General features: G+C 44.4%; 1 protein-coding gene across 12 annotated transcripts in view; it reads right to left on the reverse strand.

Annotated features, from left to right (window-relative positions):
* ARID1B (AT-rich interaction domain 1B) overlaps positions 1-16,586 on the reverse strand; it is a 429,634-nt gene that overhangs the window by 60,982 nt on the left and 352,066 nt on the right. For 10 of the 12 annotated variants that reach the window (XM_057310926.1, XM_048225999.2, XM_048225996.2 and 7 more), the window contains one exon: positions 13,497-13,676. The exons of the other annotated variants lie outside the window; for them this stretch is intronic. In XM_057310926.1, the coding sequence (XP_057166909.1) occupies positions 13,497-13,676 (180 nt within the window). The remainder of the gene's footprint in view (positions 1-13,496; positions 13,677-16,586) is intronic. 12 annotated transcript variants of the gene reach the window in all.

Below are 16,586 nucleotides of genomic sequence, written 5' to 3' on the forward strand. Positions count from 1 at the left end.
AACACAAATTAAAGCCTTTGACTTAGTATCTGATTGGTGAGAACATTCACTGGAAATGCTTCTTGTCCAACAATGTGGTCAACACAGCATAGCAGTCATTATCCTTATTAACCCTTCCCCTGTTGGCACGGATGAGGCTGGCAGTGTCAACACAGGCTCTCTCGGCCCACTCCAAAGGCAAAGAGCCACGCGGGACCACTGTGCGATGGAGGGGACATTCAGGCTAATCATTAAAGCCATCTAGAAACAGGCAAGGGATGCTAGTCCTGAGTGTGGCCTGTACCCCCAACGCTCACATGCTTACCTTTTAACCAAAGTAATGATTTCAACCCCTAGTCCTTAGGAACACACCACTGAGACCACACCACTATTACCACTATGTTCGACGGTTCTGATAAAGGGCTCACGTAAGACACGTAAGACAAAATGCACATATGGACAAAATTATCCTCCAAAACCCCACAGGAGGTGTCGTGAGGGAGCTCAACAGTAGTCCGGCGAAACAATCCATTTTTCTCTGGTGTTGGGAGCACGTTTTGTTTGTGTGTGTGTTTATTTCTTCCCTGAGCACCAGATAAAGCAGCTAGTCTGTGCTTGGTGCCATGTCTTACGAAATATGGTTTCAAGCACTACCCTGACATTCGGCGCAGTGAAACGGTGACACCATGGGAAGCAGGGAGAGCCCGAGGAAGATGTGAAGGACCATGACCACACCTCCAGCCCCTGTTCACACTGCAGAACACACTCAGGAGAACGGCAGCTTTGCGGGCCCCAACTATTTCAATAGTTTTGTCTTCGCTTTCCTTCCACAACTTTTATTTTGACTGAGTGTACATAGATTAGATTCAAGTAAATTAAAGGCATATGTAACGTCATTCCAATAATAATAATAATTGCAGATAGTAACTGCTGAACCACACTACGTATGACATGTGGGGTTAAGTGCTTTGCGTCAATGATTTCGTTCATTTCTCCAATAACCATATGAAATACATATAAATGACCATGATTCCATTTACAAATGAAGAAAATCAACGGCTCATAGGTTAGGATTCAAGCTCAAGCAAAAGGATTCTGGGACCCACGTAATTAACCAATAAAACATGCTGCCTTGCCTTCCCACAAATGACTATTGAAATAAAATGAATGTAAACACCATTTGTAGAATAAGGATTAGTGTTTCTCAACCAATCCTTACCGCTTTCTGGAAGAATCTCCTTGTCAAAATAGCATAACCATTGTAGGGGATATAAAGTTAAATACAAAGCAATTCCCGCACAAGAAGCTCACCGTGTGTGTGCGTGTGTGTACGTGTGCGTACGTGTGCATGTGGTGTATGAGCTGGAGTAGCAGGGATAAGACAAGAAAAAGTATAAAAGCAAAAAAAGAAAGAAAAGTGCAAGAGTAAGTCTGCTTGGGGGGACAGGGGTCAGCGCGGTAGGGGAGTTCAGGGAAGATTCCTTTGCTGGGCTGCGACCTCAGGAGCCTGTGGGTGGGCAGGCCCTGGGACCCGGGAGAGCTGGCACCGAGTGAAAGTTCTGCACATACTGTCTACAAGATCTTAACTTGTTCTCCTCTGTTTCATCCTCTCCTCCATAAAGCAAAGATAATCCCCTCTAATATGGTCTACTTGAGGGGTCTTTGCTAGGTTTAAAGGACATTATGTATGTAAAGTATTGCAAACATGTGCGTGAAAATGGGAGGGGTTAGGCTTCTGGGTGGCGAGTAAAGCAGAAGACAGGACAGCACACACGGCACAGCCAGCCAGAGAGCAAATTCAGGACAGGTCAGTGATGCGCTTCGTGCGGCTGTGTGCGGGGGCCCCCTGGGGGAAGAGGTCAGGTTCAACAGGGCCTTGTGTTCCAGGCCAAGTGAAGGGTTCATTTTGAAGATAAGGAGGAGTTTCTCTAGGTTCTCCAGCAGAAATTGGATTTGATTAGTAACAATAATAAAAGCAAACACTTAATATTTACTATGTGCTAAGCTCAATTCCAAAATTCTTTGTATTAACTCATTTAATCCTTGTTTCGAGCCTAAGAGGCCTCTGTTATCACGATCCTACTTCTAGAGATGAGAAACCTGAGGCACAGGACGTTAAGGGGCTTGTCTCAAGGTCACGTGCCTACTAAGCAGAGAAGGCATGGTTCGCACTCAGGTGATCTGTGTGTGTTTCAGAGTCCGAGTCATGACACTACCGTGTGGTCTCTCAAGTGCTTACGAAGAAACCATACTTATGTGACATATCATCACAACTGTAAAGCCAGGTTTCCTTAAGTCCACACATGTAAAGCTGCATCACCGATAAATCTACAAGAGGTCCGTGGACTTTTCGACACAGACTGGGTACTTGCTCTCTGTTGTGTGCATCACGTGAGCTTTCTTAGCTGGGTGTCCATTAAGTGTGCTATTTGTTGCAGGTGGTAGGAAGGTCACCATTCACATGGACCATGGGCCGACACAATTTCTGTAAAGGGCTGGATGATAAATATTTTAGGCTATATGGGCCAGTTGGTCTCAACTAAACTGTCACCATGGCCCCGATGTGGCCAGAGGTACTCCATACACAAATGAGAGTGCCTGTGTTCCAATAAAACTTTATTTACAAACACAGGTGGTGGGCCAAAGTGAGCCATAATCTGCTGGCCCAATCTTAGGACAAACTAATACAGTGCTCCACCAGCACAGAAAGGGACTTGTTACAGCAGCACTTCTTTGACCATGAATGTCTTCCGAAAGCCTAAAGGGAAATGACAACAGAGCGAGGCACTAGCAATTTCAGGAACTGGAAATGGAAGGGAAAACAAAAGAGACTAGCAGGAACAGGAGAGGTGTGATATCAGCGGCCTCAGGTACCACCCAGGTCAAAGTGAGTCAGTCTTTTAGGGACAGCTCCTCAAACTTAAACTGCCTTTTCGTAACCAAATGCTCTGCCTTTGTGGAAATAATCGAACTGACACTGTTTCCAAGTAAAAGGTAAGCCATTCACTGTTGATCAGTTTCAAAGTTCTTTATAAAAAGTTCTTCAGTTGTTTTGGAATCCTCCACCCCAAAGGACCACACATAAGGTGCCCGTCTGTCTTCCTGTCACACCATCACGGTGGAAAGGGCACCTTATGCTTCCCCGGCTTGTGAGGGACACAGCGCGGCGGGCAGGCTGCTGGCCCGCCTCTTCCCACGCCTTCGCAGAGCACAGGCCTCAGAACGCTTCTCTGCGAGCAGAGTTAAGACTTTTCTCCAGCCTCCCTGACCTCGCACGCCCTGGCTTCCAGAGAGTCTGATAGCATCAGGGAACACAGTACTCTTTTTTGGCTCTTGCTTCTATTAAAAATAAATAAACTCATTCACAGTTTGAATGCAAATGAAATTAATTCACATATTCATTCGATTACTAGCTCTTGCCCTCCCCCAGCACTTGGTAAGTGACTCATTTGTTAAGAAACCTGATTCAGCGAAAACATATGTGCCCTTTGCTTTCGAAGGAAATGAAATAACACTTTAATCTTGTTTTAGAAAACAAGTGTTTTGACATGGTTATGGCAGACGAGGCCCACAGTGTAGTTGTGTTAGAGAAGAAAGTTCCTGATTTTGTGGAACTCTGCTTACGGGTGGATCAGAGAAACTCTGTCACCCCGGGTTCTAGCACTTTGGCTCTAACAGGCAGTCAGGAGCTGTATTTTAATGAACACAAAGGAAAGAAATGACTGAGATGTTCGGTTACCCTGGACCCTACTTCACCCTCCCACTCACGGTGGATGCTAAGGGAAGAGCCGCGTTTCAATGGCTTTGCTCAGTTCCGCAGCTGGTCTTCCTACAGCAGGCGGCATTCTGCGGCCGGGCGGGGTCGGCGTGAGAGCACCACCACCATGCACACCCAGACACGCACGCAAGCACTTGTGCTTAGAAAGGCCCATTGAGTGCTGGGCTCCCAATCTCATTTTCCTCAATCAGTTGGGTTGATTCCATGAATTGGCACTCAAAAGCACACGTCAAGGGAATATGTTCTAATTATAGAGGCCTCTATTTGGGAGAAGAAATACAAAGTCCCCTTTTCTTCTCCTTGAAACGCTAAAGACTTTCCTCATTAAACTCACATGCCTGGATAGAAATGCTTTCTAAAGGCTTTAAATGGCTTAAGAGGCAGCGATGGACAAAGTGCAGGCTCTAGAATGTGGGTCTGAATAGCGGCATGACCTTGGATAAGTTACTTAACCTGTCTGAACATCAGTTTTGCCATCTGTAAAGTAAGGACGGGAACGGGGACTAGGTACAAAGGGCCTAGTAGAGCGCCGAGCCCAGAGTCCCCTAATGAACAAGAGCTGCCACCATCATCATCACCAATCATAATGCTGTCAACAACATGCATAACTGATGATCTTACCCCATAATCGTTTAAAGAATGTGTGGAAGGAGTGAAAAATGATTAATGCCCCCCCTTTGCCTACTCGATAACATATCTTTCTCCCCCAAATAAACAAAAACCAAACATGAAAGCCAAGCAAAATATGAGAGGAAAAGCCAGGAATGAGAAGTGCAATCTTATTTCCATGTTTCTCTAATAGATTAGTAATTTGTTGGCACTAGCTCTGACAGAAAACAGATGGAACCAGCATTAAGCACAATGAAGGCAGCAGATGCCGGGCCAGCCCACCTCAGCTGGACGGGTCTTGCAGCCAAGTCCGAGAGCCCACAGTTTTCAAGTGGGTTCATCTTGGCACACCAGCTTCGGAAAATCGGTCACCAAATAAATTCAGATTTCAACCCACCAGGAGGTATATTCAAGCACCACATAGAGGAGGAGGCACGAGCTAGACTCTACTCGAGTCACCATTACTGTTCTAGGAGGATCACAAAAAATTCTGTACCTGACTCTGGAATGTTTAACTTTGCTAGTTATAATCAATACTCCAAGCTTCCTGCTTTTATTGAACTATTAAGTGTTTCCACTCACATAGGAAGTTTTGCTTCTCAGTGTCATCATTCAACAATTAGTTAAGAATCACTTCTACACGCAAGGCTCCATATTATTCCTCCAGGCTGTGGAGGGCAAAATGGCACCCAAATCACAGACCAGACACTTTACCCAGAACAGGAAAAAATAAAATGGATTAATTAGCTATATATTATGATAAATATGTTTGTGAATTAGGGCTAAATAGGCATCTACCTTGTTGTTCAGTTAATCATGTTTACCACTTCTTATAGCTGTCTACTCCATAACGGGATTTCAGGTCATGTTTATAGAGACAGCATCTACATACACGAACAATCCTACACATCCTGATAAATCACCACGACGTGGGATATTTCTATCATGACAAAAAACTGCCGGTTTGTGGTCAACCTCACCCCCACCCGTGGGAACCACTGATCTGCTTTCTCTTCCTACAGTTTTGCCTTCTCCCCAATGTCATATACAATCATACAGTACGTAGTCTTTTGTGTCTGGCTCCTTCCCCTTAACATCACGCTTTTGAAATTCACCCACCTCACTGCACACATCAGTGGCTTATTCCCTTTTGTTGCTGAGTAGCATTCAATTCTGTGGACATTTGAGTTGTTTCCAGTTTTTGGCAATTACGAACAAAGCTGCTAACATTTGCACACAGATCTTTGTGTGGACATAGGTTTCATTTCTCTTGGCAGGAGAAACGAGAGTGCCAGGTTGTAGGGTAAGTGCATGTTTGACTTTAAAAGAAACTCTAGCAAAAAATATATGAGTTTAAAAAAAACGTATGAGTTCAAACCACTCGACATCCTTGATATTGTCAATTTTAAAAAAATGAGCCATTCTAGTAGGTGTGGAGTGGATGTCATTGTGGCTGTAATTTTCATTTCCCTAACAAAGAATGATTTTGAGCATTTTTCACATGTTTATTTGCTGGTTAGCATATTTCAGTAAGATCCTTTCTGTGTTAAAAAAAAAACGTTATATTTCAAAAACCTTCCAATTCCAGCTTTCTACACAGGCTGATGAGACAATGTCGGTCTTTTAGATACTACTTTGGAGGGAAAATGATTGAGTAGATATGAAGACCACAAATGTAGGTTCAAAATGAAAGCTCACTTACCTTCAGTTGCCTTAAATCCTACTATTTGTGGGAATGGAGAGAATTTGTTTTTGGAATTGATATTTATGGCACCCTATCTTCCCTAGATCAACATGCATTTTAAAAAGTCTTCACAATGTAAGAGAAAGAATCATATTGCACAAAGCTTGGACTAGAGGGGGGAAGGCCAACTACCTTACAGTACGGCGTCAGAGGCTCACTTTTGGTAGTTCTTTCCAGATGTTACATAAACGGACCCCTTCAAAAGTTTAATTATACAATAACGCAAGCTTCGTCCAGAGAATATAGAAGCCCAGAGAGAAAGAGACAGAAAAGATCCTTCGTTTCACCTCCCGAAGATAATTCTTAAGCATTGAGTCGTCAACCCCAACCCCGTGAAGCATCAAGATAGGGTTGGAAAGGTACCAGTGTTTCTGGAATTCTCCACCCTCATCTCTCTCAGAAATAGTTCTTAAGGGCCTCTTACATGCTAGCCCTGTGCTAACGGCTGGGGGTTCAGCAGCAAACGAGGGCAAAGAGCTGACATTCTGGGGGCAAGAGATAGGCAAAGAAGTCTAGGCCATGTCATGGGTGCCCTCAAGAAACACAAAGGGAGATTTACACAGAGTGGCCAGGGGAGGCGTCCCTGCCAAGGTGACTGGGGAGAGCCACTCTGGCGCAGGGAGCTGTGTGCATGCTGGCGGCCTCTCAGGAAGAAGTGCATCTTCAGAGCAACAACTGTCATGGAGGCTGACATCATACAGGCCCAGGGGACGTATGGGCACCGTCAGCCAGCACCTGACTTCAGGGCGGTGAGTGTGGAAGAGAGCACAGGCCCTCAAGGAGGAGGGGTATAACCATCTGCTATGTGTGACCTTCAGAAAGCCACTTGTCACTCCCAAGTTCAGTTTTCTCATCTGTAAAAAGGGTATAATACAAGATTACTGTCTCATGTGGTTGCTGTGGGGAAAAAAATAATGATACTGTAACTACTGTTGGACCGGACAGTCAATAAATACAACCTTTCCAGGAATAGAGAGAAACTGTTCCAATATTAGTAACTTTTTCATCAGTGAAATTTTTTTATATATTGCATCATATGTCTAATTTTACTTTCATCAGGCACAGATATTCAAATTTATTTCTCAGAGTAGAAGGAAGCATTGACATTAAAAAATGTAAAAGGTATTACCTCAGCTCAATAGCAAAATTTACTGTAAAACAGTAAAATCTGTACGGTAAGAAATGAACGAGTCTCAGAGTCACGGCTGTCAGGCATTGCCTGGGCACCTCTGTCCTCCCTGGGCTCCACAGTCGCTATGCTCTGTGCATGCCTGCGTGGGGACAGCGCTGCCTGGAGGGAGAACTCTGACCTGCTTCCCCTGAGGACTGAGGGACCCTCACCCATTTGTCATTCAATAAGGCCGTTTCTTTTCAAACATTTGAAAAAATGGCCAAGCTATGAGCCCTAGGAAAAGGCACCTTGCTAAGATTGTCAAGTAAAGCTGAATGTCCACACCCTGTATTTCTAGTGCCGTCCAGGATTGTCACGACCAAGACCTGTCGCAGAGCGACAGCCCACCAGACGATGTCACAAGGACATGCTTCTTGAGCGAGGCGAGTGAATGGCCGCGCTCTTGAGTGCGGCTGTTGGTTTTCATCAGCAAGGGGAGAGTTTCGCACTGGGCAAAATTAAAGCAGCTTTATGGGGTTTTTTTTCCTTTTTAAAATTTTAAGTTGATTGGTACTTTTAAATTTTCTTCACTCCTTCCTAAATTCCTGGGTTTTGATAAAATTGTGATGGTTATCGGTCTGTTAAGGAAAAATCATGCTTAAATCTCATAACGTGAAAACTAAATTTGAACATCAAAAGAAGACTGCATTAACAATCTTTTGCTATAAAATGACCTACTTCAATTTCTGTCTTTTTCCCAGTATTAGTGAGATAGACATTTGGAATATTTCTTTAACAGCAAAAATACAGAACATAGAACTGACACTTGCCTAGGGCTGCTGATTTAACTATGAGATAAGTCTACAGTAATACGTAAGAGGAGGCTATACATTTGTCATGTGTATCACAACTGGTTTCAAGGGGAAAAAAAATGAGTTAACTGAACAGGGAGTGAGCTGCACAGAAAGCAGCCTCTGGAAAGCCAAAGAACAGGATGTGGTCGGTATGGAGCACTGTCCAGGGGAAACATGAATTCATGGGCCAGACGCATCTCACCTCTGTTGAAGAGAGGCTGAATTGAGCTTAATTCAATAATAAGACTGAGATTCGGGACTTATAACAGTAGAGACTGAAATCCTCGGTCATGGTGACACCAAGGATGTCATGGGCCTATAAGGTACTCTCAAGTAGCTAGGGGGCCGCCAACAAGTGATACTTACATGTTGTTCCTCTTCAACTGAAATAGTTGTAACATTATTAATGTGTGATTCACTATTTTGGAACTGCATATTTCAACTAGGTATGATTTGGAGTTTTCTGAATTCATTGAGAAATGTATTTTAATGAAGGGAGAAGGAATATTTCAGAAGGCGTCTATTTTAGAAAAAAAAAAACCCTTTCAAACTCTGGAAAAAATACCTTTTATCAAGTAATTTAGAAATAAAAGTCTCAGGGTGCCTGGGTGGCTCAGTTGGTTAAGAGTCTAACTCCTGGTTTCGGCTCAGATCATGATCCCAGGGTCCTGGGATCGAGCCCCGTGTCGGCTCTGCACTCAGCGAGGAGTCTGCTAGAGATTCTCTCCCTCTGCCCCCGTCCCCGCCCCGTGCGCATGCATGCACGTGCATGCGTGCTTGCTGTCTCTCAAATAAATAATTAAATCTTGGAAAAGAAAAGAAATAAAAAGTCTCACCAGACTCACCTACTGAAAAGTTCCCTGCTTCCTAAGGCACACACTATACAAATTACGGCATAAACCCAGGGCTGCATCAGCATACAGCAGCCGCATGTGGTGGTCCAGACCCTCTCATGCGAGTGAGTGAGAACTGAGGGGAATCTACGCGCACAATTACTTAGTTGCCCACGGTAATACTGCTTCTTTATAGCAAAATTAAGGCTAGATGCCCATTTTCTGCAGTTAGTGACAAATACGCAAAAAATATTCGGGGTCAGTGTGACAGACACCGTTCTAGAGAACACAAAAACAAGAAATATAAAGGCTATAAAAGGTGAAATTTGTTTCAGCTCTCTTTCCCCCAAATTCATTAATAATTAACATGTCAATTACAAAACTCTTTTCTATTTATTAAAGCAAGTCTCTACGGCCCTACTTGGAAACCCTTTGTAGGGGTAGTTACTACATGCACTTGCTTGAAGGTAGAAAGTACGATTTCATAAAATATACTGCAATTAAACATTTTCACACATTTAGATTGGATTCATTCCATTTGCATATTCAATAATTCAGATTTTACAGTATTAATATACATTTCTAAAAATCTCCTTCTTAACTTCATAGAAACTTTTTTTCTTCGTGTCTAGCATCTTTGATGTATTTCTAAGTCTGTACCCCCAAAATGTTCCTTGTTCCTCGAAGGCAAGTAGTTTGTCTTTTGCCTCCCCAGTGGCTCACTGAATGAATGAACCAGCAAGGAGGGAGGCATGGGACCATGTGAGTGGCCTCTGAAATCTCCTTCGGTTTGAACCCTGGCTCTAACACTTACTAGCTGTGGGACTGGGGGTCAATTACTTACCCTGCTCATTTGGAAAATGGGGATAACATCACAGCTTCCCATTAATAAAGAAAACGGGCAAGTCTGCCTGAATGTGAATCCTGGCATGACCGCTGTGCATCCTGGTGAAGCTATTTACGTGCTGCACGCGTCAGTGTCTTCATCTGCCAACTGGAATCATACTGGTACCTATCACAGAGCCTGTTGTGAGCAGCCACTGAGTTGGTCTATGGAAAACACTTCAGGGGCACCTGGGTGGCTCAGCCAGTTGCACGTCTGACTCTTGATTTCGGCTTAGGTCGTGATCTCGGGGTTGAGAGAGCGAGCCCCGTGTCAGGCTCCGTGTTCAGCAGGGAGTTGACTTGGGATTCTCCCTCTGTTCCTGCCCCTGCTCTCTCTCTCTCAAATAAGTAAATAAATAAAATCTATTAATAAAACAAAACAAAAAAACACCTCAAACAGGACCCAGGACACAGTAATAAATGTTGATTGTTATTACTAATAACAATTTTGGAGAAGCCATTCCTGATAGTGGAAAGGCTTAAAAAAAGATTGTAAGATATCTTCCTCTGAGATCTCTTAAAAACAAAACGAACCCAGAAGAAAGTCATCTAGTTTGGAACGGAAACAGAAGATGAGACTAATAATGGCCTCTGTGGGTCAACACAAGTGATTCTTTTCAGAGACCTTAAAACATGTAACACAAAATTGTAAGCTGAATGTTTTACTACTAAGTTGAGTATGTTGTTAATTAAGAGGAGGAAGAAAAAAAATACTTCATTTGTGTCATGCTTGAAAGGATCAACGAAGAGAGAAACGCAAAAGTAAGGACACTTTTGTTGACTTGAACAATATATTACAAGCGTTCGTTTCCTGTGGTTTAGTGCTTGCTGGAGGAGAACACAAGGAGGAAAGGCAAACCATTCTGAGTTGAACACAGAGTACCAGGATGCTAATTTTAAGCACGCAGCACTGGGAGCCAGTCAAGGGACCCAGGAGGACACGAACCTCAGAGTGGATGTGTGCGAAAGGTCACTGCGGAGAAGAAGTGGCAGATAGGACAGGTGCAGGCTACTCATACTTTCAAAGTTAGAAAGTGTTGAGTATGCAAATTATCCTCCTTATTCTAAATGGTTTCGAATATCAACCTAAACTCAGTGTTTTTGCCTTAGAAGAAATCCCTTTATATAACCAAAAGGTTATACAGTGGATCCAGCGGGTGGCATTGATAAAAGGCTGTGGAGTTGAAGCAAGATTTAGACCGTAGAACATTAGAACTGGAAGCAAATTCCCAAGTAACATGATCAAATGTTCTCATTTTCTAGAGGAAAAGTAATTCCCAAAGAGCAAGTAATTTTCCAAGGACATATAGCAGTTTGGATGAGAACCCTCACAGGTTCAGTGCTCTTAAATTATGAATCTTAACGTTCAATTACTCCGGAAAACTGAGGGTTTTATTCGGAAAAGAAATCCATTCTATAGAAATGGCCTTTCCTGCTATTAACTCCGATAGCGTAAGCGCTTTCTTAACTGTTCACAAAAGACTCATCAGATAGTCAAGGTTCTATCTTCCCTATTCTGAGAACAGCGGAGGATGAGGTTGCAAGAGTGAATTATTTAAGAGAAGACAGACCAATTTTGAAGATTACACGAAGCTCTTGTGAGTTTTAGCGGTTAAGTCCCAGAACTTTAGCCACTCCCAATTCTGAGAACAGATCTGACCTTGTCTCCAATTACATTCTGAGCCCAAGTCCCCATTTTCTGTGTATATCACAACGTACAAACTGCTTTTCTAACTTGCACTGAAGTTTTCTCCTTTTCATGAGGGTCAAAGAAACCCCCTTTTTTTTTTTTTAAGATTTTATTTATTTATTTATTTGACAGAGAGAGAGAGAGACAGCCAGCGAGAGAGGGAACACAAGCAGGGGGAGTGGGAGAGGAAGAAGCAGGCTCCCGGGGGAGCAGGGAGCCCGATGTGGGGCTCGATCCCAGGACCCTGGAATCACGCCCTGAGCCGAAGGCAGACGCTTAACGACTGAGCCACCCAGGCGCCCCAAAGAAACCCAGTTTTGAAGACACCCGCCGGACAGGTCCCGTGGGCAGTGATGCTTACACCTGAGCGCCTCACTGACCTGCCTCCACGCAGCGACAAACGTCTCCATGTCACAGCCTCTGGGGCTGCCACAGAGCAGGGCACGTTGCTACCGTCAGGGGGGACCTAAATTCCTAGGGTTTACTGGAGCTAGTATCACAGAAAGCCATAATGACATGGTGTAAAGGGAATCAAGCAAAACACAGAGAATACATCCACTCCACGTACGGACGAAGGCAGGAAGGGGCCAAGCACAGGGTTTTGTTTTGGGGGTTCTGATATAGTTTTCCCAGCAAAAGAAAGGGCTGGGATGTAAAACAGTAAAGCAACTCGAGGCAAGGAGACCGTGTGATGTTGGGAAGATTGAAGGTGCTGATGATCTTTCAGAAAGAATCTTTAAGAACAAGACAAACACACTGATAACTCCATTTTCAGACTGTGAAGTTCTATAAATAGAGAAGCTTCCCTAAGGAACACCGGGTGAAAAGCCGCGAAGGTGCCAAGGCCTTCTCAGAGGATCACTCTCTCCTTGTGAGCTGCTTGCTCCGTGGCTGGAGACGCTCCACGCACCTCGGCAGAGCTCAGTGGCCTGCTACACACGCAAATGTCTTCAGAAAAGCAGACCTGACTGAACCGGAGGACACGTGACTTGGCTGTTGTTTTACTACAGGTTCCTAGTGGGCATTCATCATCTTCACTTAGAATATTCCTGATATTTTTGAGGAAACTCTGGGAATTGTGCCAGATGATCTCATTCTCTGTAAATTATCCATTAATGTCTAATTTGAATAAACAAAACATAAAGAAGGTGCGAAATTCAAATGCCTTACTGCCCAAGGTGTCTTAGAAAAAACAATATCGGGTTAAAAACCTTGATAAAAGGATCCTCCATGTACATGACAAAACATACATCAGCTTCCAGGAAGGCAGACGGTAAACAGTGGGCGTGGGCATGGCTCCATTATCTTTCCACGCTTGCCTTATCTTCCGTTTTTTGTTTGTTTTTTTAAAGACTTTATTTTTAAGTAATCTCTACATCCCACGTGGGGCTCGAACTCACAGCCCCGAGGTCAAGAGTTGCCTGCTCCACCACCTGAGCCAGCCAGGTGCCCCCTTATCTTTCTTTTTGAAAGACATGTCCATTTCAGGCTTTGTTCTGTCTTCACAGAGTAAGACTGGGACTGACTGAGAAAACGAGAGCTACTCTTTACTGGACACAGAACTTTGGAGACAAACTGGGAGTGGATGTCATGAGACAACAACCTTCTGAGTGCTGAGCACATTGTTACAAAGATAGTGAGAGACAGACAGGGGACACAATCAGAATTCAACATAATGAAACCCAAGTTTTCAATCAGAAACTTTTTGAGGACGAGGCCTGTGTCTATTTCAAACTACATCACAGAAACGGATTTACTCCTTTATTAGTAACACACATATGAAGCAGCATTTACCAGAGTGTCTGATGCATGAATGCTTAATGAATACTTGCTATAATTATTCTTCCCATCGCTATGGGCAACCGAAGGACTGGGTTTGCATTAACTTCACAGATCTGTCAGGTAACAAATAATGGGAACTTAAAAGGTGTTTATGATATTAAGACCTTGAAGGACTAACATACTCACAGACCTTCTATAACCTACTGCAATGCATTCTTGAGAAACGTTTACCTTGTGGTCCGTACTGGCTCATCTGTGGACCGTAAGCCCCACTTGAGTTACTCTGCTGAAAGCTACTGATCCCAGGATGCATCTGACCTCCAGGAGAAGGATGAGGCGACATGGATGGTCCTGTCTGTTGAGGTCCATACTGAGACATCTGAGGGTTTCTTTGTGTGCCTGCCATAAAACCTAGGTGGGAAATAAATGGAAATATATAAGTGCAGGTGACAAAATGGACATGGAATTGTGTGGAAGGTGGATGGGGAGAAGACGGGGTGCCGTGAGACTCCCCTAAAGAGACATCTAAAGTGGGGGATCTGGGGGGGCCCCTGGGCCTCCCCCAGTCCTAACTCTGAAAGCCCATTAGAGTTCCTGGGAACCCAGTGGATCGTGGGCTTGAACTAGGGAAAGGAGAAGAGAGAGAAGAGGCAAGGAAGCTTAACCTCTTTTGGAGATGAGGTCCCTACAAAAAGCAACAGTAACACCCAGGACCCCTTTACACTGCCAGCCTTCCATTCCTGCCAGGCTGGACATGTTGTGTGTGCCCCCTCAGAGCCCCTGCGTCCGATCTCTGGGATGCACGTCTCCGGCCGCCTAAATATCCCACTCTCTTCTCAAGGTCAGGCCACTACCCTGCTTGGAACTGCTCTGCCCCCTGATCTCCTGAGCAGATCGTTCAGGTCGACACCTACTTGAGCGGGGCAGACCCATGAACCCTGGCTCATACCACCCCTTACAGGTACACTGTGAATAAAGGGCAGGTTTGGAGCAGTTTCTGTTATTCCAAAACAGAACTCTAACTTCCTCCCGCAAACCTACCATGGCTGGGGTCTCCCCGTCTCTACCAGTGGCACCAGCACTCACCCAGACGCTCCTGTCAGAAACCCCTGACTCCCGCGGTTCCCTCCTCCCTCCCCTTGTTCCCCAGGTGTGTGCCCATCCTGTTGCCTGTGCTTCTGGAATGTCTCTCAGGCTGTTCCTCTGCCCTACTTCCACTCCTGCAGAAGCCTGGCCTGCTACCATCTTCCTTCCCGCCACCCCGTGCTCTACTCAGTTTTCTCAGCCTCAACCACCACCCACTCCCCACTTTGCTCCTTTCGCTTCACTTTCACAAAGTTGCCAGAATCATCTTTCAGGAAGAAAAAAAGGAAATTAGAGCATATCTTTCCCGCACCAAACCCCTCAAGGCTTCCAGCGAGCCTGGGAACCAAATGCAAACCTCTGACCACGGCCTGTGGTGTCCTCTGTGGTCAGGCGTTGCCGTTCCACTCTAACTCCGTGTCCTGTGGCTCCTTGCAAGTAACATCAACAAAGCATCATTCCCTCCTGCCCCCTTCCTGACAGTGCTCTTCCACCTGCTGATTTCCTCTCACCTCCAAGCCCCTTCGGGGGCTGCCCGCCCTGTGGCCACGCCACCCTGGCCGTTTCTCACAGGTGTTTCTTCATAGCGCTTCTCATAACCTGCCATCATTTTACCGTATTTGGGACTCACTTAGCCTTCCTCTCCCCACTAAAACCTCAGCTCTGTGAGGGCAAGGATCGGGTCTGTCCCACCGCTGCGTCCTACAGCGGCAGCGGGGGGTCTGGCACATGGTAGCTAACTATTTACTGAACGAATATTAAATTCTTCACACCCCCCACAGACCGCGGTGCACAACAGCTAGTTGTCCAAATGGATAAAGAAAATCCATCCTTAAATGATGCAGGACCATCATGTCAAGGTACACCCACACCATCAGTAGTTCGGGCAAATAAAAGTGAGCATGTAGAATGAGCTGTGAGAGGCTCATGGAGACAGAGCACCCCAAATCAAGATGCGTCTCTAAGAAAAAGCTAACATCACCCAACTAGCATACTAAGGAAGGGCAGTTTGAATAACAACTCCCAGAACCCAGGAGTTCGGGCTGGTGAGAGTTCTCACATGTCAGGCGAAGGCTCTAGTATGCTGCAGAGCGTAGAGGGAGCTGGTTTCTTCCAGAGAACCTAGGGCAGTAGTGGCCAAAGAGAGTCTACTGAGGCAGCTGGAGGGAAGATGATACTCAGATCTCAAGTTGGCTTCAACTGAGGGGGATAAACGAGGTTGGACATTTATAAAGGCCATGGTTTATATTTTAGTTAGGAAAAAAAATGATCTTTCAACGTTGCTTCTGTCTAAAGAGATAGAAAATATAAGTAAGTAGAGCTGTTCCTTATTATCTTATTCCATTTATTTATAAAGATAAGTCTTATGAAATTGGGCTCAATTGGCAGCTCCCAGATATAATTCATCATAGAAAATGTTTGCTTTTTCAAATCTGAAAACAAACAGAAATCAGTGCACTAAAATGACTATAAACGATTGCACCTTAAGCTGTTTCATGAAATATTTATCTAAGCTTTCCTATAAAATTCTCAAGAGTTTCATATAGGGTCCTGTTTAATAAAAAATGTGTTTAAATTTCATACAGATTGTGTGGGTTTGTCTTTCTTTCTTTTACAGTGTGACTGCTGTCTTCTTCATTAGTTAAAGAAAATAACACAGGTCCTTTTTTTGGGCATGAAATTTCACTTCAACCATGAAAGTCTCCATGCTGAAGAATTCAGAACCTCTGATAAAGCAGTACATCCTTGGGTTATTGCTGCCTCTGGGACACTTAATAGGCTTAAGGTTTGTTCAAATGAGTTCTAAGAATTCTTACCTGGCAAGTTATTTCATTTCTGACTACTTACTCAGTCCTTAAAAATACATATGCCATGTTCCACTTGAATTATCTCATTCATCAGTGGCATTTTGCAGAAAATCAGGTTTGTGAAAAGATTCCAGAAGAGGTAGACTATTAAAGCGAATTCAATGCAATATGTCCCAGCGTCAAATTCCACAAGTCAGAGACAAGGTTCTACGGGGAATGGGATCCACTCTCCTTCTCCGGAAGTGAAAATCGTAAAGCTACTCTTTTCCGTGTATTGCTTCTGCAATGGCACCACCTACAAGAGCTTCCTGAAATCTTGTTTTATGTTCTTGGTGAGACTGCTCTCTTTCCACGTATCCCCAAGACAATGAAAGCAGAAGGCGACATCACGTGCCCGACTCCCTTCTGAGCTAAAATCACTGACGGTGGT

The sequence above is a fragment of the Ursus arctos genome, unplaced genomic scaffold, assembly GCF_023065955.2.
Source record: "Ursus arctos isolate Adak ecotype North America unplaced genomic scaffold, UrsArc2.0 scaffold_13, whole genome shotgun sequence".
NCBI classification, from domain to species: Eukaryota; Metazoa; Chordata; class Mammalia; order Carnivora; family Ursidae; genus Ursus; species Ursus arctos.